The 21,220-nt window shown below is 44.8% G+C and overlaps 2 protein-coding genes across 7 annotated transcripts; one reads left to right on the forward strand and one right to left on the reverse strand.

Annotated features, from left to right (window-relative positions):
- Positions 1–182: 182 nt before the first annotated feature.
- Positions 183–4,238, reverse strand: LOC132082904 (F-box only protein 44-like). The gene is made up of 6 exons (XM_059487353.1): positions 4,225–4,238; positions 3,795–4,108; positions 3,052–3,178; positions 2,269–2,364; positions 1,795–1,930; positions 183–1,042 (listed from the first exon to the last, which is right to left on the reverse strand). The coding sequence occupies exons 1-6, from the start codon at positions 4,236–4,238 to the stop codon at positions 896–898; spliced, it is 834 nt and encodes a 277-aa protein (XP_059343336.1). The 3' UTR covers positions 183–895.
- Positions 4,239–5,245: 1,007 nt separating this feature from the next.
- FBXO2 (F-box protein 2) lies at positions 5,246–11,710 on the forward strand. 6 transcript variants are annotated; one of them, XM_059487351.1, is made up of 6 exons: positions 5,246–5,388; positions 7,217–7,541; positions 8,800–8,926; positions 9,018–9,113; positions 10,193–10,328; positions 11,170–11,710. In XM_059487351.1, exons 2-6 carry the CDS (start codon positions 7,298–7,300, stop codon positions 11,302–11,304), a joined length of 738 nt encoding a protein of 245 aa, XP_059343334.1. In that variant the 5' UTR covers positions 5,246–5,388; positions 7,217–7,297; the 3' UTR covers positions 11,305–11,710. The 6 variants fall into 6 exon arrangements, 4 of the variants coding, with proteins under 4 accessions (XP_059343334.1, XP_059343335.1, XP_059343333.1 ...); XM_059487352.1 differs by lacking the exon at positions 5,246–5,388 and adding an exon at positions 5,606–5,622 and having other exon boundaries at positions 7,273–7,541; XR_009419890.1 differs by lacking the exon at positions 5,246–5,388 and having other exon boundaries at positions 6,996–7,541; positions 9,018–9,102; positions 11,170–11,243.
- The last annotated feature ends 9,510 nt before the right edge of the window (positions 11,711–21,220 follow it).

Below are 21,220 nucleotides of genomic sequence, written 5' to 3' on the forward strand. Positions count from 1 at the left end.
AAATGCTACACCTGTCAGAGGAGATGGAACATGTTCTTTACATCAGCTCTGGGTATATAAGGGTGGGAGACACAGTTGAAACAAGCTGAGCTTGTCTGTCAGAGAATTTAGTATGCTAGCCTGTCCAGCACCTCCTGCTTCCTCCAAGCAACAAGTGTAGGAACATTATAGATAAGTCTGGGCACTGCTTTAACATTTTATATTGGGTTACACTGCTCAGTATAAACCAAAGGTGATGTGGGAAAAGCCCAGCACAATCAAAAGGCACTTGTGTTGTTAGGCAGCTGCCTGAAGGGACTTCTTACCTCCTCTTTCTCTACCTGTTTATTCAAACACCAAGCAACTGTTTTGGATCATTTTGATCATACACACTTAGAGAAAGGGTAAGGAATTCACTACCAGTGACACAGCACTTAGGGACAAGGGGTGACAGTTTCCTGATGCTATGAAAGGTCTAATGCAGATCATAAATCTTAACACTGAAACAGGAGAGAAAATACCATACAAGACAAGCTGTGGCAGAGTCCTTGTAGATACCATTTATAATCTGAAATTAAGCATTTTAGCCTTATCTTTCCTATATTCCATAAACATGAAAGTGTCTTTAAGTCTCTGTGTGTTAGCATAATAATGTATTAACTAGAAAAGATAGATCTCATATTTAATTGTCCCAGTTCTTCTCTGGAAGGGCACCAGTAACTGGAGTAGCATCCATGGTAGAAGAGAATGGAAGATGAAGACAGAACACCCTCCCAAAAGGCTGGGCCTGCTGAATTCTACTGTGAATATGAACTGCAAGACAAAGCTAGGACACACCCAGACAGAACAGGCAGACAGTGCACCTGAGGCCACTTGGTTCCAGTCCTGAGGTAAAAGCAAACCCTTCCAGAGTGCCTCACAGTGAGCTGGGGGGCCCAATGGTGATGCTGCTGTTTGTCACACGCACCCCATACCAGCCTGCCCAGTACTGGGTGTCCTGGCCTCCGTGCTGGAACCAGATGTGACGAACTCCTGCTGGGTAATTCTGGAAGGTGTGGGAAATCTGCACAGAAAAGAGAATTCCTCTTAATTTGCCTAAATAAATCAGCATTCACCTAGAAGCTCAGAAAACTACAGTGTGCGAGTCTTAGAGTGAGCTCTTCTTGAGCCTAGATAGCTTTCATTGAAACCCTGTTTTTTTGGGGGAGGAGGGGGTGGCAGGAGGAGGAAAGAAGTTTTTCTCACTCAGTCTTCTCCCCAAAATCCTATCTGTGCTAAGCTAACTAAGCTATCCCATCTATAAAAGATAAACCTTAATTTCAGAGCACTGACATTGTGCCAGCGTCAAACTGTAACACTAACATTAAGCTTGATTTTTAAGTGCATCTCTAAGTAACATCTAATGCAGAATGTACAGCAAATCAAGCCAGGTAAACACCTGTAACAGTTTAAGTAAAGTTAAGTCTGCAATACTTGGCTATTTTTAAATAGCAGTTTTTTGATCAAAAAAGCCCTGAAATCTGCTCTTGTTATTTAATTATTTCAACAGAATCTTACATAAAACCAAGAAACAATAAAAAGACTGCATTAAAACAACACAGAAGCCCACAGGATACTCTATAGAAAATGCTGGGCACCTAAAAATATTAGCTGTCTCATTCAGGACACCACTGCTTCTTCAGCATCATCAACAGCAAGAGCAGAGGAGGCTGAAGAGCAGAGAAAGTCCACTGGCACTTTCGGCCAAGTAAGACTTGCAACACACCAGTGTCACAAGACTGCAGTAAAGCTCCAGCCACCCTGGCTGCTGCTCACCTCTCTCCACTGGGCATCACTCCACTGCTCAATGACCACTGGCTCAGGATGGAATTCCTGCAGGCAGATCCAGTCCTTGGAGAGCAGCCTCACGGTGAGCTCGTAGCGGCACCCGCAGTCAAACCTGGCAGCGTACCTGGAGGGGCAGGAGGAATCAAGGAGCAGGGCTGTATACACAGCATTCAGTGGCCTTTATTTGTCAAAAGCAGTCTCCAAGGGGATCCCTGTCTGCAGAGGAAAAGGAGTAAAGGAGTGTCATCCCCATAGCTATAGAGAAGTTGTGGAAGTTACAGCTATCCCACCCTTCACAGGACTGCCACCGTGTAGTCCATTAAGTAAATTTAGATTTAGCTTCTTCTTCACTTAATAACTCCCAAAGAATAAAGAACTGATTTTATGGCATGAAAAGCTCCAGAAGCCTAGCTTACCTCTAGACCAATGCTAGAAATTCTAATTTTCAGGGCTTCCACTCACCAGTCCTTGACTGTAATTTCAGGCCGTATCTCATCCATCAGCTGATTCCAGTAGCCTTCTTTATCCAGGGTAATGATTTGAGACTTGAAGCATGGCCTGAAACAGACATAGAAATACTCCCAGTTGTACAGAACACTTCTCTCTTGCTGTCCTTTCCCCGACAGCTTTAATACCCACCCAGATCCTGAAGGCCCACAAAGCTGACCTGGCTAAACCCTGCTTTATCCATAACCTGACAAGAAAATGAACTGAATTAGCTTCACCCCAAGATAAAAAGAATAGTTACCTACAAGCTGGATTAAGAGGAGTCTCTGTATTGATGTACTGGTAACAGGAAACCAGTGCCTAGTGCTTGTAAAAGCTGTTGATCCTCCTCTGGTGACAGCTTTTATTACAAGTTGTTTGTGTGACACACCCACCACTCCTGAAGCTTACAGAGCTTTGACCTTGTCATGTAAGTACAGTTGACTGAGTTTCTCCATCAATCTTTCTCTACCACCTTTGGGAGAGGAGAAGCAGGGATCCCATGTGGATTATCCTAACTATAAAAATTACAGGAAGTTCCTGCTAGGCAGAGAAATTTATCACCTGCTGTGATCAAATCTCTCAGCAGGACCCACCTCTTTAGATTAATTGGTATAAAGGGTTTATGAAGCTTTTTCCTTTTCCCACAGGTGATCTAAGGTTCAGGACCTGCCACCAGCCTTCTAACCATGGTGCCTTTTCAGGCAGGTGGGAGGAAGCAGGTTTCCCAGTTCCACATTACTGGAATCCAGTTCTTACCCATATGAAGTGACAAAGTATTTTTGTACTCTGGGGTCTGACATATGACTTCCATGAGCTCCAGGCAGATCCTCAATTTTCCACTTATCTCCTTCATTGGCATCAATTGTCCAGTGCTGGAAGTTCTCTAAAAACACAGGTGTCCAAGGTGAGGGTTAGGACCTCACTTCAGCTAACAGCAGCATCTCAGCTTTTGTTAGAATCAGCAACAGGAGAATACTTGAAAGCTACTTGATGTTTTCAAATTCACTGTATTTTTCCTACAGCTGTAAGTGACTCCTGTCATTATGGTGCCATTACCTTTTTGTGGCTGTCAGCATCCAGGACAGCAGGCAGCAGATTTCTGACCTCATCAGAAAATCAGCAGCAGCAATAAAGTAGGAATACTGTAGTTATATTAGTCAAGTCTGCTCACAAAAGTTCTCCAGCTGCCCAAATGTTTAATCCCAATCCCTGATCGTTTCACTACCACATTGTACTTGCAGTGCAAATTAATTGTCACTGCCTGTTGTACTGGGGTCTTATGACTTCAGATTTTTCTGGCTAAAACCACAAAGTATTGGTAAATACATATCTATGTATCTATCTACAGCAGTTTTACTGCAGGAGCTGAGCTATAAATCTGACCTAGCAGAGCTACACCCAATAGCTGGACAGTCCCACAGCAGAAGCAGAAGTTGAGGCATGACTCATTTAGACTGCTCAGAAACTCTCAGTCCTTTATTATAAATAACGAAACCAACCTTCAGCACGAGGGTTTTTGAGTAAGTTTTTCTTCATGTGGCAGAGCATATAGAAGATCTTCCAGTCCGAGATGATCCTGTCGTAGCTCTGACGATAAAACCCGTCGCGCTGGCACTTGCGCTTCCACAGCGTGTTCAGGTCCACCACGTAGCGCCACTGCGAGCACACCAGGCGGCAGGTGCGGAGCAGCTCCCGGGCGGGCAGCAGCGACAGCAGCTCCACCAGCACGTCCTCGGGCAGGTCCCCGATGCTGGTCATGGCAGGCCGCGGCCCGCGGGAGGGCGAGGGCAGATCCGCGGCGCGACGGGCCGAGCTGCCGGAGGGGAAGGCAGTTTCCTCTCGTGAGTAACAGCACCGCGGAGAGCCCGCCCGGCCCCCGGCCCGCTCCCGCCGCCACCCACGGGCCCGCTCCCCGGTGCTCGGTCCCACCTGGCTCCGCCCATCGGCGCCTCCGGACGCGGATGTGCGGGGCCAGGGGGCGGGGCCGCCGGGGCGGGGCCGCGTTTGGGAGGGGCTGCTTTAGGGCGGAGCTGCTTTAGGGCGGAGCCGCTTTGGGGCGGGACTGCTTTGGGGCGGGGCTGCTTTGGAGCGGGGCTGCTTTGGGGCGGAGCCGCTTTGGGGCGGGGCTGCTTTGGGGCGGGGCTGCTTTGGAGCGGGGCTGCTTTGGGGCGGGGCTGCTTTGGGGCGGGGCTGCTTTGGAGCGGGGCTGCTTTGGGGCGGAGCCGCTTTGGGGCGGGGCTGCTTTGGGGCGGAGCCGCTTTGGGGCGGAGCCGCTTTGGGGCGGGGCTGCTTTGGGGCGGGGCTGCTTTGGGGCGGGGCTGCTTTGGAGCGGGGCTGCTTTGGGGCGGAGACGCTTTGGGGCGGGGCTGCTTTGGGGCGGGGCTGCTTTGGGGCGGGGCTGCTTTAGGGCGGAGCTGCTTTGGGGCGGGGCTGCTTTAGGGCGGAGCTGCTTTAGGGCGGAGCTGCTTTAGGGCGGGGCTGCTTTGGGGCGGAGCCGCTTTAGGGCGGAGCTGCTTTAGGGCGGAGCTGCTTTAGGGCGGAGCTGCTTTGGGGCGGGGCTGCTTTGGGGCAGAGCTGCTTTGGGGCGGGGCTGCTTTAGGGCGGAGCTGCTTTAGGGCAGAGCTGCTTTAGGGCGGGGCCGCTTTGGGGCGGAGCTGCTTTGGGGCGGGGCTGCTTTGGCGGGGCCGCTTTGGGGCGGGGCTGCTTTGGGGCGGGGCTGCTTTAGGGCAGAGCTGCTTTAGGGCGAGGCTGCTTTGGGGCGGGGCTGCTTTGGGGCGGGGCTGCTTTAGGGCGGAGCTGCTTTAGGGCGGAGCTGCTTTAGGGCGGGGCCGCTTTGGGGCGGGGCCGCCGGCTTGGGGCGGGGCGGAACCACGTTTGGGCGGAACAGGGCGGGGCCGCGGGGGAGGTCCCCGTTCTCTCTAACCGGTCCCGGTTCTCTCTGACCAGACCCGGGCAGAACAGGGCGGGGCCGCGTCCTGGTTCTCTCTGACCGGTCCCATTCTCTCTGCCCAGTCCCGGTTCTCTCTGACCGGCGCCCCAGCCCCGTGAGCCGTGCTCGGTGTAGCCCAGCTCGGAGCGGCCCCTTCGGCTCAGGTAAGAGCGCTCGGTGTCCCCCCTGAGCCTCCGCGGGTTTCCCGGGCTGGGGAAAGAGGAGGGACACGCGAGTGCCCCGAACCCATCAGGGGATGCGCGCTGCCCGGAGCGTGTCCGTAATGTAAAGTCTTGCCGGTTTGGGTGCTTAGCTGGGGTGGAAAAGGAAAATAAAAAAGGAAAGGAAAAAGAAAAAAGGAAAGGATAGGAAAAAGGAAAGGAAAAAGAAAAGGAAAGGTAAGGAAAAAGGAAAGAAAAGGCACCTCTGTCTCTCTCCTGAGTGCGGGAGGAAGCCTGGCTAACAGTGCTCTATCAGCACGCAGGGAGCAGGAGGGGCTTCTGAAATTCCTGTACGAGATGAAACCAGCATGATCCCTCCCGCCTGCTTCTAAAAAATTACGTTTTGGCCGTCGGGACTGTGGTTGAGGGTTGGAAGTGTGGGGAGAATAAGAAATCACTAATGCTGTCCGGGAGTTTTAAATTACAGTTTGCCCCTGCTGGGTGCAGTGCAGATAGAGGACACATCTGAACGTCTAGATGTAGGATGCTGCTACAGCAGTGGCTTCCAGTTTCTTCCCTTCCTTACCAGGTTCGGCACTGCTGTATTTTGTTTAGCTGCATGCCAGGGTATTTCACCTCTGTTCTTTGTGCTCTCCCAGGTTTAATGAGTCATTCCTGAGGAGTTTGGCAGCATCCATGCAGTTTGCTGCAATCTCAGCCGTTTCCCAGCACCAGGACTCAGCTGACATCAAAGCAGTGTCACAGTGCATGCCTCACAGATGCCATGGGCTCTGAATCTGCACACTCATCTTGCCACAGTCCTGCAGCACCTGCACCTGGGCCTCAGGGCAGCAGAGAGCTGCTTGGAGTTCAGAATTAGCACATGGAGTTAGAGCAAACACTTCTGACTTTATTCCTCCAATAATGAGGCCATAGACATTGGAATATTAGAGAATACCAGCTGAGTTATTTTCAGTTATGCTCAGACCTTTACTTTATACAGGCTCCTGATTAAGTGCCAGCAATCTGAGGGAAAAGAATGTCAGATATGGAATGAACCACTGCAAAGGTGGCTGGCAAGAAGCTTAACACTGATATTTGAGTACTGCTTTGCAGCATTTGTTATCAGGGATGTTCTTAAAGGCAGAACAAGCACCCATGTGCCTTCCTCTGCAGAAGAAATCATTACTAGGAAGCTGATTTTTGTAGCAGCAGAGATTCTGGAAGGACTGAGTCCAGCCTGGAAAATGAACAAACTCAGTGGTCAAATACATACATTTTGTGGGCAGATTTAATTCAGGGCTTTTACTTAGTATATACAAATAGTAATCTGCTTCAGGCTATTAATGTAATGAGGAACAGGAGACCTTGAGGCTAGGAATCAAAAATCCTGCCTTCAGATAACTGTGGTGGTGTTCACAAAGGTCCTAGGATGAGGGAAGAAATGAGAATCTTCATTCCATATTTCAGAAGGCTGATTTATTATTTGATGATATATATTATATTAAAAGAAAAGGATATACTAAAACTATACTAAAGAATAAAAGAAAGGATTTCATCAGAAGGCTAGCTAAAAATAGAAAAGAATGAACAACAAAAGCTCGTGACTCTCAGAGAGTCTGAGCCAGCTGACTGTTATTGGCCATTAATTAGAAACAACCAGCATGGACCAATCAGAGATGCACCTGTTGCATCCCACAGCAGCAGATAATTGTTGTTTTTCTTTTCCTCTGAAGCTTCTCAGGAGAAAAGATCTTAACAAAAGGATTTTTTATAAAATATGTCTGTGACAGATAACATATTAATTTCCCCTTTTTTTCCACTGCATCAGTGTCTGGCATTGCTGAGGGTGGGAAACCCTCACCCTTGCTTTCCACCCTGTCTCAGACAGCTGTGCCCAGCTGCCCCAGGGATGGAGTCCCTCCCTGAGGCAGTCCTGGTCCGGATCCTGGCCTCCCTCTCCGCCGTGGAGCTGGTGCTGGTGTGCCGCCTGGTCTGCTGCCAGTGGAGGAACCTGGTGGATGGAGCTGCCCTGTGGATCCTGAAGTGTCAGCAGGAAGGCCTCACCAGAGCAGAGTCAGATGTGGAGAACTGGCAAAGCTTCTACTTCCTCAGTAAGAAAAGGAGGAATCTCATCAAGAACCCATGTGGTGAAGGTGAGGGACATCACAAGCTCCAAGGTGTCAGAGAGGTGACCAGTCACTGAGAATTGTGTTTATCTAGTCTTTGAAAATAGATCTTGGTTGCTGTCAGGTTGCAGAATTTTCTCCTTGCCAAGAGTCAAGTCACTCAATCTGTGCAGCCAAATCATTTAATGAGAACAAAGGCCCTTGATAATCAGCCCTTGAGAGACATCACAACTAGCTTCAAGGTGTCAGAGAGATGACCAGTCACTGAGAATTGTGTGTGTCTAGTCTTTGAAAATATATCTTAGTTCCTGTCAGGTTGCAGAATTTTCTCCTTGCCAAGAGTCAAGTCACTCAATCTGTGCAGCCAAATCATTTAATGAGCACAAAACCCCTTGACAATCAGCCTTTGCAAAGGGCTTTTACATAACATTCACTTTATCTAACCTCTGCAAGGATCTAAATCATGTTTGAGACACAGAGATGTCCTTTGTAGAAACCATCCAACACAGCAATGGCTGTGGCGTTTGTTTCTCCATTGCTCCTTGCCAAGCCATGACAGGAGAGATGAAGCCTTTCCCAGCTCAGGGGTGAGTCTGCCCTCAGCTCACCAAGCCCTTCAGGCTTCTCTCCTTGGAGCAGCTCAGGCCAATCATGCTTTTTCCCTCCTCACCTCAGCCCAGGTTAGAGACTGGGCACACACCCCGTGTGCCATCATTCTCAATCTGTGACCTTAACTTGCTAGAGCTATAAGCTGCTTGGCAATAAACAGCAGTAACCAAGCCTCACAACCCAAGCAGCAACAATTTCACACATCACAGACCAAAGCAGCACCAACACAGCTTCCCTGTTTTGTTTACAAGTGGCCTTCTGCAAGCTTTTCCAGCATCCAGGTTTCCCTTTTGAAAACCCTGATGTTTAAGGTCTTACTGCTTCAGAAAATACCACTTAGTGCTTTAGAAAACCTGGAAACAAAGCAATCAGCATCTGTCCCTAGAGTCCTTGTGTGCTGTGACACTATTCAGAATACCTAAATTCTTTCCCTGGAGTACTTTCTCAGACCCACACATACACAGCCACTTTTTGGGCATGTTAAAGTTAGGTGTGATTAGTCAAACTAAATGTTTTTGCCTAACTTCTATTTAACAAACATCTCCATAGTCTACATATAAAATCAGTGCTGTGTCTAATATCAAACTTTCACAAGCCAGAGGAAGGTTCTAGTGGGAGATGGTCAGGTTCCCCACATCCACAGGACTCATCCAAGTCTCTTTTCTGCCATTTGCAGAAGGCTTGGAGCACTGGGGAGAGGTAGAGAACGGAGGTGACGGCTGGAAAATTGAAGAGCTCCCAGGGGACTTTGGAAAAGAATTTCCTAGTGAAGAAGTCCATAAATACTTTGTCACATCTTATGAGTAAGGCTGCTTTCTTCTCTCCCTCAGGAAGGGGGGCATTTTTGGTTTTCCCAGGAGGGAATGTGACCCCAATTGGCATTTTGTGTTTCAGGTGGTGTCGAAAGGCTCAGGTGATTGACCTTAGGGCTGAGGGCTACTGGGAAGAGCTGATGGATACAAGCCAGCCTAAAATCATGGTAAGAGACTGGTAAGTATTGAGGAAGGCTCCGAGGACAGGCAAAGGGTTAAGAAAGATAAAGAAGAGAGGGAGGGCATAGACTATCTATCCATCTATCCATCTAAATCTATAAATAAGAAATATAAAAAAGAGATAAAAAATATTACAAATATTTAAAAATATAAAAAAAAAATTATATATAAAGGCATAAAATATATATAAAACTATACATAAAAAATATAAAACTATGTATAAAATAGATATGAAAACATAAATACACATAAATATATAACTATATTATATATATGTAAAATTATATAAATATATATAAATTATATATATAAAATTATATAAATGAATAAATATATAAATCTATAAATATAAAAATTATAAAAATATAAAATAGTTAAAATATAAAAAATACATTTTATATATATATAAAATAGATATAAAACTATATTAAAAATATAAAACTGTATATAAAATAGATATAAAAATATAAAAATATAAATACACATAAATATATAACTATATTATATATATGTAAAATTATATAAATATATATAAATTATATATATAATTATATAAATAAATATATATGGTATATATAAATCTATAAATAGAAAAATTATTAAAAATAGATTAAAGTATATTAAAATACTTAAAAATAAAAAATACATTTTATATATAAATATATAAAAATATATTAGAATACATAAAACTATATGTAAAATAGATATAAAATATTAAAATATAAATATACATAAATACATAACTATATTATATATGTAAAATTTTATAAATATATATATAATATAAATTATATAAAAATAATAGAAATAAATATATATATCTGGCCATAAAACCTCAGCTCCCAGGACACTGGATGTGGGACAGGGGCTCAGAGGCAGCTCCCACAGGCTTTAAACTGTTGGAGCACATGAACTCCCAAGCTCAGGTTCCTGTGGTCAGTGAGGGGAGGTGATGGGCTGGGCTCAGAACCATTGCAGATTTCCATCTCAAAGCAAGGCTGCAGTGACCTGGTGAGCGTGGTGGAGCCTTTGCAGAGCTCTTACAGGTAATGCCAACACCTTGGGCTCTCCCTGCAGGTATGCAGGACGTAGTGATGCTGGCTGCCTCTATGAGCTGTGTGTGAAGCTGCTCTCTGAGAATGAGGATGTGCTGGCTGAGTACAAAAGTGACACTGTCACCATCCCAGAGGGAAATGATGGCAGCTGGACTGAGGTGAGTTACAGGTATGGGCTCAGCAGGTGGCACCCCACCTACATGAATCAGGAATATTTTAAAGCAGAATTTTCCAAGGGGAGGAGAAGGCTCTGTCATGTGTTCTCTGGAGCCATGACCCTGTGATTGGAAAAGGAAAAGGGAGGTTGCTTTACAGGGAACTTGCTGAGTCACCACTAGCAGGTGTAAGGTGCAGGAGATGTCACAGAATCACCAGACTGGAAGAGACCTTCAAGATCATTGAGTCCAACGTGTTCCCTGACTCCTCAACTAAACCTTGGCATCCAGTGCCCCATCCAGGCTTTGTTAAACACACCCAGGGATGGGGACTCGACCACCTCCCCAGGCAGCCATTCCAGAACTTTACTGCTATTTCCATGAAAAACTTTTTCCTAACATCCAACCTAAATTTCCATTGAAGCAGCTTGAGGCTGTGTCCTCTGGTTCTGTCTTTGTCTGGAGACAGAGCCCACCCCAGCTGAGCACAGGCACCTTTCAGGAGTTGTAGAGAGTGACAAGGTCACCCCTGAGTCTCCTTTTCTCCAGGCTGAGCACCCCCAGCTCCCTCAGTGGTTCCTCACAGGGTTTGTGTTCCCAGACCTCTCCAGTCTGGATGTGATCAAGCATCTCAATGTCTTTCCTAAACTGGGGGGCCAGAACTGGACACACAATGTCCAACTGGGAGTGAGCAATGGGATCAAAGCTTCTCCCACTGTAAATACCCCCACTGTTACCCAGGTCTGCCTGTGCCCAGTGGGGCTGAGGGCTCTGTGCACTGAACAATGATCGGTTTGTGGTGGTCTGACACTTCCTAACAACCATTTTGTCCCTTGTCCCACAGATCTCTCACACGTTCTGCAGCTACGGGCCCGGGGTGCGCTTTGTGCGCTTTGAGCACGGCGGGCAGGACACGCTGTTCTGGCAGGGCTGGTACGGCGCCCGCGTCACCGGCAGCAGTGTGACCCTGGAGCCATAGCCCTGCTCAGCAGGACCTGCATGCTGCAGTTCACCTCCCTCAGGGCATCCATCACCCTGCCTTTGGATGGTTTCTGCATGGTGCTGCTGCTGGCTGTAGAGCGTTCGGCCTTCCTGCACAGGAATGTGTGTGCAAGGTGCCAGGAGCCACCACCTCAAGAGGGCTGTGCAATAATGTGAATGAATTTGGGAATGCACCTCACCACTTGCACTGGTGTTCTCTGACAGACAGGAGATCACCTAAAAACCCTGCAGAGCTCCTCTGTTAGTCTCTAATGCCTAGCACCCAGCCTGAGTCATCTCTCCTACCTGCTCCCCTGACTTGGGCACTCCTTAACTTGAAGGGATTCCTTAAGTATATTTTCTGGAAGTTAGAGTGGAAAGAAAAGAATAAAGAAAACCACATACCCTGTGTCTCAAAACATACCAGGGAAACCCAGAGCCCTGTGCTCAGCTGTTTCCATGACCTGCAGTGAGAACCTTGGCTTCTTCCATTTATAAAAAGATACCATTGTTTACCACAGAGAGGCTCTAGCTTGGCTGTCAATACTGTTAGTTTAATTTTTAGTGATAATGCAAAGCAAGAGAGGTTGAATCCTTTTCTCTTACACTGTTCCCAGTATCTTTTTATCAAGGGAAGTGTTGGGAAGAGAAACAAGTCTGATGTCCAGCCCTGGGGCTTCATTTGGCTCCCTCAGAGACATGGCATCTGAGAGGAATTGCTGGTGGACAGAGAAAGAGATTACAACAATTTAGAGTACTGGGTTAGAAAAAATTTGAAATAGGGTCCAGAAACAAATGAAAATAAACTCATTTAGCCCTTCCTGGTCATCTAGTGTGACTCTGCTGGCAGGACAGAGACAGCTCTTGGCCTCGTTTCACCTCTGCTGGCCATGTCTGCAAGAAAACACATCTGCCTCTGCCCTGTGCTTGCTGACAAGACAGCACTCCAGCCTCCCACTTGAGCTTCTTGACAACCCTCAGGGCTGTGTGCCCCATCCTGAACAGACCCCTAAGCTTTCCTGAACCAAGACTGTCCCTGCTAGGGTCACTATAAGACACAAAATAAAACTACGCGCACACTGGAATCTCCAGGGTAAAAAGAAGGGTGTTTAATTTCTGACTCCAACATTTATAGATTTTCAAAAGTGTGACAGTGGATTGGAGGATGACAGGGCCACCTCTCTAATGACAATGGGCAAACCAACAGTGCATCAAATTTCTCCTCCTTCAGAAAAGAATGCAAAACAATAATTATCTACAGAAAAGTGTGTGAGAAAGTTCATTACAAAAATGTAAATGTCAGAAGGCTTAGAAGAACTTAGAAGAACAGGGTGACACTGCTAGTTATTCCACTCAGAAGAGCATCCCCTAACAGAGCTGGTGTTGCCTAAAGAAAGTATATTTTTGTGTCCATGTGTCTGCCTTCCCTCCCTGGGCTGCCATTTAAGTGCCCTTTACACAAGTAGTGGCTGCTGCTGCCTGCAGGCAAAGGAAGAGGCTCCCACCTGGACCCTGTGCATGCTGCATCCTCAGGCTTTCTGCACAGCTGCTCCTGGGTGCCACACACACCTCAGAGTCCAGGCAAACACAATAAAGTGACTCAATTCTGTGTGGATTTCCTCTTTGGTCTGGGTATTTGTCCCCTGTGCTCAAGTATCCATCTTCTGTTTATGTGGAGCATGTCAGCCAGTTCTCTCCTAAAGCAGGAGTCATTGTGTGTAATTCCATGGTGTCCCTGAAAGAGGAATGTGCTCTGTTTCCCAGCACCCTGCACCCATGGGAAGCATTTAGTGGGCAGTGTAACAGCAAGCACAAGTGCATTTCAAACATAGTGGGAATTCATTGAAGGTACAGGAAGGCTTCTGCAGAGCCCAGCCCTGCTGCACACCTCCCAGGTCATTTGTCAGTAGCCCTGCTGTGAGTTCAACATCAGTTCTGACCCAGGAGGCACCAAAATCTGTTCAGAATGTAATTCTTTCCCTTCCCTTACCCCTGCACACACTGCCATGCAGTGCTGCTTTACCCACCCTTAGCCTTTAGTGCAGCTTTTATAGAATACAGAAAGGATACTTACAGAATGCTAAAAAGGTAATAATGAAAACTTGTGACTCTTTCCAAAGTCCCCACTGATTGGCCAAAGAGTGAAAACGACTCCCAGCAGAATCCAATGAAACAATCACCTGTGGGTAAACAATCTCCAAACACATTCCACACGTGAGCACAACACAGGAGAAGCAAATGAGATAAGAATTGTTTTCCTTTTCTCTGAGGCTTCTCAGCTTCCCAGGAGAAAAATCCTGGGTTGAAGGGATTTTTCAGAGAATGTGAATGCCACACTGGGGACACACTTTGGAATTGCAGAGAGAACAGCTACAGTGAGTTCAGCTGGGAAGTCTCACAGACCCTGGTGAGCACAAGGATTGCTCGGAGAGCTGAGCTCCTCACACAGCAGTGTGTGAAGCAAAGGTTCACAGACAACTTATTGTTTTGCATTCTTTTCTGGAGGAGGAGAAATTTGATGGACTGTTGGTTTGTCCAGTGCCATTGGAGAGGTGGCACTGTCACCCTCCAATCCACTGTCACTTTTGGAAATCTATAAATGTTGGAGTCAGAAATTAAAGAGTCCTTTTTTACCTTGAAAAGAGCAGCATTTTGTTATTTCGTGTCCTATAGTGACAAGGGAGAGCCCCTTGAAATTTGAAACAGACACAGAGAGGCTGCAGGAGACAGAGCAGGATGACCCAGGAGTTCTTTCTGATTAAAAAAAAAAAACTAGCGGCAAATATAACATGAAATCAGTAGAATGAATATGTATGAACCTATTGTGAAATTGCATGCATATGGATTAGGGAGGAAGATTAAAAAGGATCTGGAGTTCCCAGAGGTATTCATGTCATTTAAGGGGACCAATCCTTTAAATGCGTCCGGCGCTGTAATAAGCACACCGGCTTTACAAATTTCACAAAAGTTGTGAAATCTTCTGCAAATCACTCCTCAAGCTGGGTCCCTGGGTGGTGACAGCAGAGGGCACTCAGGCTGCAGCAGGAGCCACTGCTGGCTCTCTCCATGCCGAGCCACACACAAGAGATGTAATTAATCACACTGCTCTGGATGCTGCCTTTGGGTCTGCTCCTGAGCCCTGCACCTTGTTTTTTCTGGCTGCAGCTTAGTGTGAATGTTTTCTTCTCATTCTCTTGCAGTGCCTGCTGGCCTGGTTTGCAGTGCAGCCTTTGCTGCACAGACCCTAATGCTTATCCCTGCCATGCAGGACACCTGTACACATTTTGGAAGGATTGCTGCCTCTTGGGCAGCAGACACAACACACCTCTATTGGATGCAGGCAGCCTTTTAAACTGCAATGAGTAATCTGAGCAGTGAAAACTGCCTGGACATAAACCAAGGCCTTTCAAATTCAAGTGGAAACAGCACAAGTTGCTCAACACTATCCTAGAGCACTGAAGTATCACTCAAATTAGTAATGTGCCTTTCCTTGCAGAGTATATTCTAACCTTAATGCAGTCCACAAGAGTCTTGTCACTGTCATATTTTCTGAAAAATCCCTTTGCCAGGATTTTTCTCCTGGGAAGCTGAGAAGCCTCAGAGAAAAGGAAAACAATTCTTATCTCATTTGCTTCTCCTGTGTTGTGCTCATATGGAATGTGTTTGGATATTGTTTACCCACAGATGATTGTTCCATTGGATTCTGCTGTGAATTATTTTGATTTATTGGCCAATCGGGGCCAAGCTGTGTTGGGACTCTGGAAAGAGTCAGGAGTTTTCATTATTATCTTTTAGCCTTCTGTAAGTATCCTTTCTGTATTCTTTAGTATAGTATTCTTTAATATAGTATTCTTTAATATAGTATTCTTTAATATAATATAGTGTCATAGAATAATAAATCAGCCTCCTGAGAGCATGGAGTCAGATTCATCATTCCTCCTTTCACTGGGGCACCCCACAAATACAACAGGGCTGCAGGGCTGTCTGTGTCTCACCATGCCCAGGTTCTCCCATCCCCTCTGCATGCAGAGCTCTGCAGCCCTGCCCAGGCAGGCAGGAGTCCCAGATCCATCACCCATGCCCTTGGCTGACCTCCCCTGCAGGCACTCAGAGCAACTCATCTGGAGCTGGATCTGTGCAGAGCCATTAAGCACAGTGCAATCAGTGCTCCCAGAGAGGCTGCAATAAAGCCACAAGAGCTCTCTTTGGGCTGATGGATGCTGGGGAAACACATCTCACTGCAGCAGGAGCAGGGGCTTGTTGCAATAGGACTCAAAATAGAACAACACGCATGCTGGAACCTCCAAGGTAAAAAAGGGAAGTTTATTTCTTGACCTTGATATACATAGAATTCCAAAAGTGACCTTGGATTGGAGGATGAAATTGCCTGGTGTGTTGTTGGGGTGCCCAGGACGAGGTGGGAGATGAGAATTTGACTCCACATTCTCAGAAGGCTGATTTCTATTCTATTCTATTCTATTCTATTCTATTCTATTCTATTCTATTCTATTCTATTCTATTCTATTCTATTCTATTCTATTCTATTCTATTCTATTCTATTTTGTTCTATTCTATTCTATTTTGTTCTATTCTATTCTATTCTATTCTATTCTATTCTATTCTATTCTATTCTATTCTATTCTATTCTATATTAAAACTATACTAAACTATAGAGAAAGGATTCAGACAGAAGGCTAGAAAAGAATAAATAATAAAAACTCGTGACTGACTCAGAGTCTGACACAGCTGGACTGGGATTGGTCATTAAGTAAAAAAAATTCACATGTTAGGATAAACAATTCTCCAAATCTCATTCCAAAGTAGCACAACGGGGAGAAGCTGAAGCTTCCCAGCTTCCCAGGAGAAAAAATCCTGGCAAAGGGATTTTTCATAAAATATCATGGTGACAATTGCCACCCCTCCAATGACACTGGTCAAACCAACAGTCCATCAAATTTCTCCTCCTCCAGAAAAGGATGCAAAACCAATCATTATTTACATAAAAGTGTGTGAGAACTCCATTACAAAAATGTAGATATCAGAAGGCTTAGAAGAACAGGGTGACATTGGCTGGGCACTGAGAGGGAGAGGAGAAAGCTTTGGCAGAGACATTCCTCCCACAGAGCACACTGCAGATGTACCACGCTCAGAAGCACTGAAATGCAGTGGGATATCTACATCTACATCTACATCTACATCTACATCTATCTATATCTCTATATATCTATATATCTATATCTATATCTATATCTATATCTATATCTATATCTATCTGTAAATCTATATCTATACCTATACAATCCATATCTATATATCTATATAATTTTATCTATATCTATCTATAAATCTATCTCTATATCTATATCTATCTATAAATCTATCTCTATATCTATATCTATAAATCTACATCTATATACATATCCACCTATATCTATATCTATAAATCTATCTATAAATCTATATCTATACCTATATCTATACCTATATCTGTATCTATAAAATATATCTACATCTACATCTATATATCTATATCTATATATCTATATATCTATAAATCTATATCTATATCTATATAATCTATAACATCTATATCTATCTATAAAAGTATATCTATATCTATATCTATCTAATCTATTTATATGTATCTAATCTATCTAATCTATCTATATCTATACCTATGCAATCTATATCTATATATGTATATAATCTTATCTATATCTATCTATATATCTATATCTATCTATATGTATATAATCTATATCTATACCTCTATATCGATATCTATATCTATACCTATGTAATCTATATCTATATCTATTTAATATATATACATCTACATCTATATCTATATCTATCTCTCTTCAGGTTTCCCTGAGCATGAAGATTTTTTTGAAGAGCTGAGAGTAGAGAAAGGATGGTATCAGAGCTCTGCTCCTTGCAATCCTTGCAGAAGGTCCTGAAGTCAAGCAGTGATATTTCTACCTCACCACACATAATGCAGCTCCTCTTGTTAATATTGACACACCAAGCACTGCAAAATGAAGCAGATAAAATCCTGATCCAGATATGAGTAATGACTTTGCATTTTGCTTGAAAATTAAACCTAATCTTGTGTTGTCTGTGCTATACAAGGAGGAATAATGAAACAGATTAAGATGAGATCTTGCTCACTCTTGCTGAACAAAAGCCAATTAATTGTCAGCAGGATTATCGTGGAGTCTTTCTTCTCTCAGACAAATACAATCAGACAGAGTCTGTGTGCTGGTGCAGGAGATTGGTTTATTGGTAACTCTGCCTGGACAGATGAAAACACCACAAAGACTCAGTTACCCACACAGACACTTGTCGGGGTCTCTAGCTGCTCAGAGTGACCCCAAGAAAAGCTGGAAGGTCTCTTTTCCCAGCCTGGCACTTGAAGGAGTCAGAGCTCTTCATTTCTCGGTCTCAAGGTTGTTTATCGTTTCTTATCTATAAAATTCTTTCTCCTGCCCTGCTGAGGTCCATCCAGCAGGACAGACTGAGGCACTCTGCCTGCCCCCAGGGTGGTGTTATGTGTTTATACTAAAAACTACACATACAATATTTACAATTAATTCCCAGTACCTATCACCTATGTTAGACAGTGAGCTCCTACTCTAAACCAATCTGTCAGTGCCACCATCACAGCAGAAGATGGAGGCCAAGAAGAAGAAGGAGAAAGGCTGGACATGCCCAGTTCCCTCCATCTTGCCTCCTGAACCCCCATACCAGAAACCCTAAAACCTACTTTTGCACCCTGTGATAACTGCACTAATATTCTCCTTAAACTGTTGTGGCTTGCAGATTTTCATCTAAGGTTGGTAATTTGCTCCACGGGTCATGATCAAACCCACAGGCATCCTGGGCTCTGTGCCAGGGTCTCTGAGCCCCCTGGCAGGGGTCCTGGCCATCCTGGACAGACAGAGGGATGCTCTGGGTTCCCACAGACATTCCCTCCTTGCTTTTCCCCAGCCTCTCCTGCTGACTTGCACACAGGAGATGCTTTGGAACCAGCACACAAACTTCCAACTCTACAACCCAAGCTTGCCTGCTCCAAGTCCCCTCCTCCTGTCTAACTCAGATCCCTTTCCATCTGAACATCTCTCCTGACACAGATTTTTCCAGTCTTTTTTCAAAGTTTTCTGTCTAGAAAGGCTTTACCCTTGCAAATCCTTTGTCACACTCCTCCACCATGCTGAAATGTTTCCTCTCTCACCCAAAATCCCTGCTGCAGTCTTTCTGCTATTTGCCTGCTCCATAGCAGAACCATCTTCCACCTGTCTGCCATGATGACAAGCAGAGAAGTAACTCCTGCCTCTCCTCATCTGCCATTTTTCCAATATAAACCAGAAATCCGTGAAAAGGCAAGGACTGTGGGAAAAGTTTTGAATATCACTGCTCTCCCAGAAAAACGAGGGAAGACTCAGCACGAGGATTGAAAAGGCTTCAGCACTGCAAGGAGCATCACTTGGGAGTCATTAATGTACATTCACCACTGCATGGGAGCCCTAAGACATCAATGGGGTGTGGGACACAAGGAAAGGTGCAGCAGGTGTGGCATTTCACAAAAATAATTGGCATGGAAAAACAAATCCTGGTTTTAGCTGAGAAGCTTCAAAGTAGGAAGAGAAACCAACACCAGCACACCTGGAAAAAGGAGAACAACACTGCCCCACTCCTATGGCAGAGTGAAGGTAAAACACTGAAAATCCCCTTTTTCTGACAGTGCTAAGAGCTCCACACAGCTCATTAGGGAAGGAGCCTGCAACAGCTAGAATGAGAGACATGGAGAGAATTTGTGAACAATCTACTTGGAGAAAATACTTCCTACTTTCACACCAGGTTAAAATAAAAAAGTAAAATTAAACCCCACCAAAGCCTGCAGCGCCAGCACTGACAGACAAAAATGGCTTAACAGAAAAAACATGGGCAGGGAAAGTGATTTTCTTTGCCTGCATTGCCAGGGGAATTAAATCTTGTTTTTTTCCCTGTCACCAGCAAGTGGAATAATCCAATATATTAAAGTTAATGTGCTTCTTGTATTTATTGCTGTGTATTTGACCTAACAGAATTTTATTCCTACATCAAGAATAAAACCATTCCGGAAGGCAAACTGCAAAGCTCTAGATCAATTACTCCCTTCTCCAACAGCTGAAAAGTGAGTTATTTCTTGTTAGAGAGGGGAAAAAAAAGGTAGGAAATAATAATAAAAACAAAACCTCTTTTTCCCTGTGCAGCAAGTTCTGCATTGCAGAGTTGTTGAAGTTCAGCAATATGGAGTTTGGTTTTGTTAGGAAAATTAACCCACAAATACCAGAGGTTTGTGTCCAAAAAGGAGGCAGAGGAGTCCTTTGGCTTTATTCCAATCAAGGGAGAGGCCATGGGGCATCCCCTGGGGTCTCTCCAATTTTTGGAGGACTCACCCTCCTTTTTATCCCAATTTCCCAGACACATTTCCCTTCTCTCTTTCCCCATTTCTGAGGTACTTGAGAGGTTTGGACTTCCCAAAATGCCTGATCCCAAAGATTTCCCTGTAATGTATAACCCTCCCTTTTCATTTTTAATTTTTATGGAATTCAGGGGTTTTTCTTCCCCATTGTGTTGCTATAGGACACGAAAGAACACAAGTGCACACTGCTGTTCTGAAGGTGAAGAAAAAGGGAAGTTTATTTTCTGACTCTAACATTTATAGTTTTCTAAGAGTGACAGTGCATTGGAGGGTGACAGTGCCACCTCTCCAATGACACTGGACAAACCAACAGTCCATCAACTTTCTTCTCCTCTATAAAGGAATGCAAAACAATGAGTTATTTACAGGAAGTGTGTGAGAAAGTTCACTACAAGAATGTCAACATCAGAAGGCTTAGAAAATCTTAAAAAATCAGGGCGACACCATTGTTTCTTTCATCTTTCAATGTAATTATTTTCATTTATCAGCAAACCCAAAGTTTATTTGTAAAAGCAAATATCTTTTTCCATTCATCAATCAGTGGAGTCCTTCCCATGGTTTCTTTTTTCTCCCAGTGCTGGTTTTATCTACCAGCTGACCCACAGCTGGTTTGTAAAGACAAATCCACTGTTCCTCTCAAGAGGAACTATTCCAGGGGCAAAGGGCTTTGTCACAGACATATCAAATGTGGTTTATGCCCTTTCCAGCTTCGTTTGTGAAGGGTGGAGCTGCCAGGCTGAGGGCTCAGAGCATCCCCATGTCACCCTGGATAGAACCAGACTTGTTCAGCACAGCCCAGACCTGAGAGTGCTGAATGATCCCCATCGGTGCAGCTGCTTTGTAACATAAAATAAAAATAAACCATTTTCTATACGTGAGAGCCTGCTAGGTAATTAATATCCTGGCCATTAAATTCCACTGCAGTGTAGTCAGTGTTAATAAGCTAGCTAAGAGCCCTGCTTGAAATTAATAAGTTGCAAATGACCTAAGGGCCACTGCTTCATGCTTGCCTTTTTGCCCCCATGTTCCCCCAAAGAATTACAGAATTTAAGCAGAGAGACAATTTTCATCTATGAGCTAGTATAATTATTCATAACTGGAGAGTTTTAAGGAATAAAAAGCCTTTCTGGTTAATTAGAAACTCCAGCATCTCAGGGAAATCAGGAAGGGAATAAAATCTGGGTTTGACTGAGGTGCAGAAATGTAAAGAATAAACCAAATGGAAGGGCGATGTAGTTTCTGCAGAAACTTTTAAATGCATGAAATTTTTAAATGCATGATCCTGAGGGTCTGTGCAGGGAGCATGAAGTGCACCAGAGGTGCAGCTGCCCCTTGTCCAGAGGATTTCCCCAACTTCTGCTGCTTTCAGGTGATGAAGATAGAGGTGCATGCTCCAAGGAGGAAAGGGAAGATAGAGGGATGTGCTCCAAGGAGGAAAGGGATCAGT

The sequence above is a fragment of the Ammospiza nelsoni genome, chromosome 22, assembly GCF_027579445.1.
Source record: "Ammospiza nelsoni isolate bAmmNel1 chromosome 22, bAmmNel1.pri, whole genome shotgun sequence".
NCBI lineage: Eukaryota > Metazoa > Chordata > Aves > Passeriformes > Passerellidae > Ammospiza > Ammospiza nelsoni.

Excerpts from the sequence above, each read along its gene's own strand:
- LOC132082904 (XM_059487353.1), bottom strand. Across the intron at positions 3,179-3,794 it reads CAAAAACCCTCGTGCTGAAG|AGAACTTCCAGCACTGGACA; the intron begins GTTGGTTTCGTT and ends CTGTGTTTTTAG. Across the intron at positions 2,365-3,051 it reads TACTTTGTCACTTCATATGG|GCCATGCTTCAAGTCTCAAA; the intron begins GTAAGAACTGGA and ends TGTCTGTTTCAG.
- FBXO2 (XM_059487348.1), top strand. The coding sequence starts at position 7,166 with ATGTCTGTGACAGATAACATATTAATTTCCCCTTTTTTTCCACTGCAT. Across the intron at positions 7,542-8,799 it reads CAAGAACCCATGTGGTGAAG|AAGGCTTGGAGCACTGGGGA; the intron begins GTGAGGGACATC and ends TGCCATTTGCAG. Across the intron at positions 8,927-9,017 it reads TACTTTGTCACATCTTATGA|GTGGTGTCGAAAGGCTCAGG; the intron begins GTAAGGCTGCTT and ends TTTGTGTTTCAG.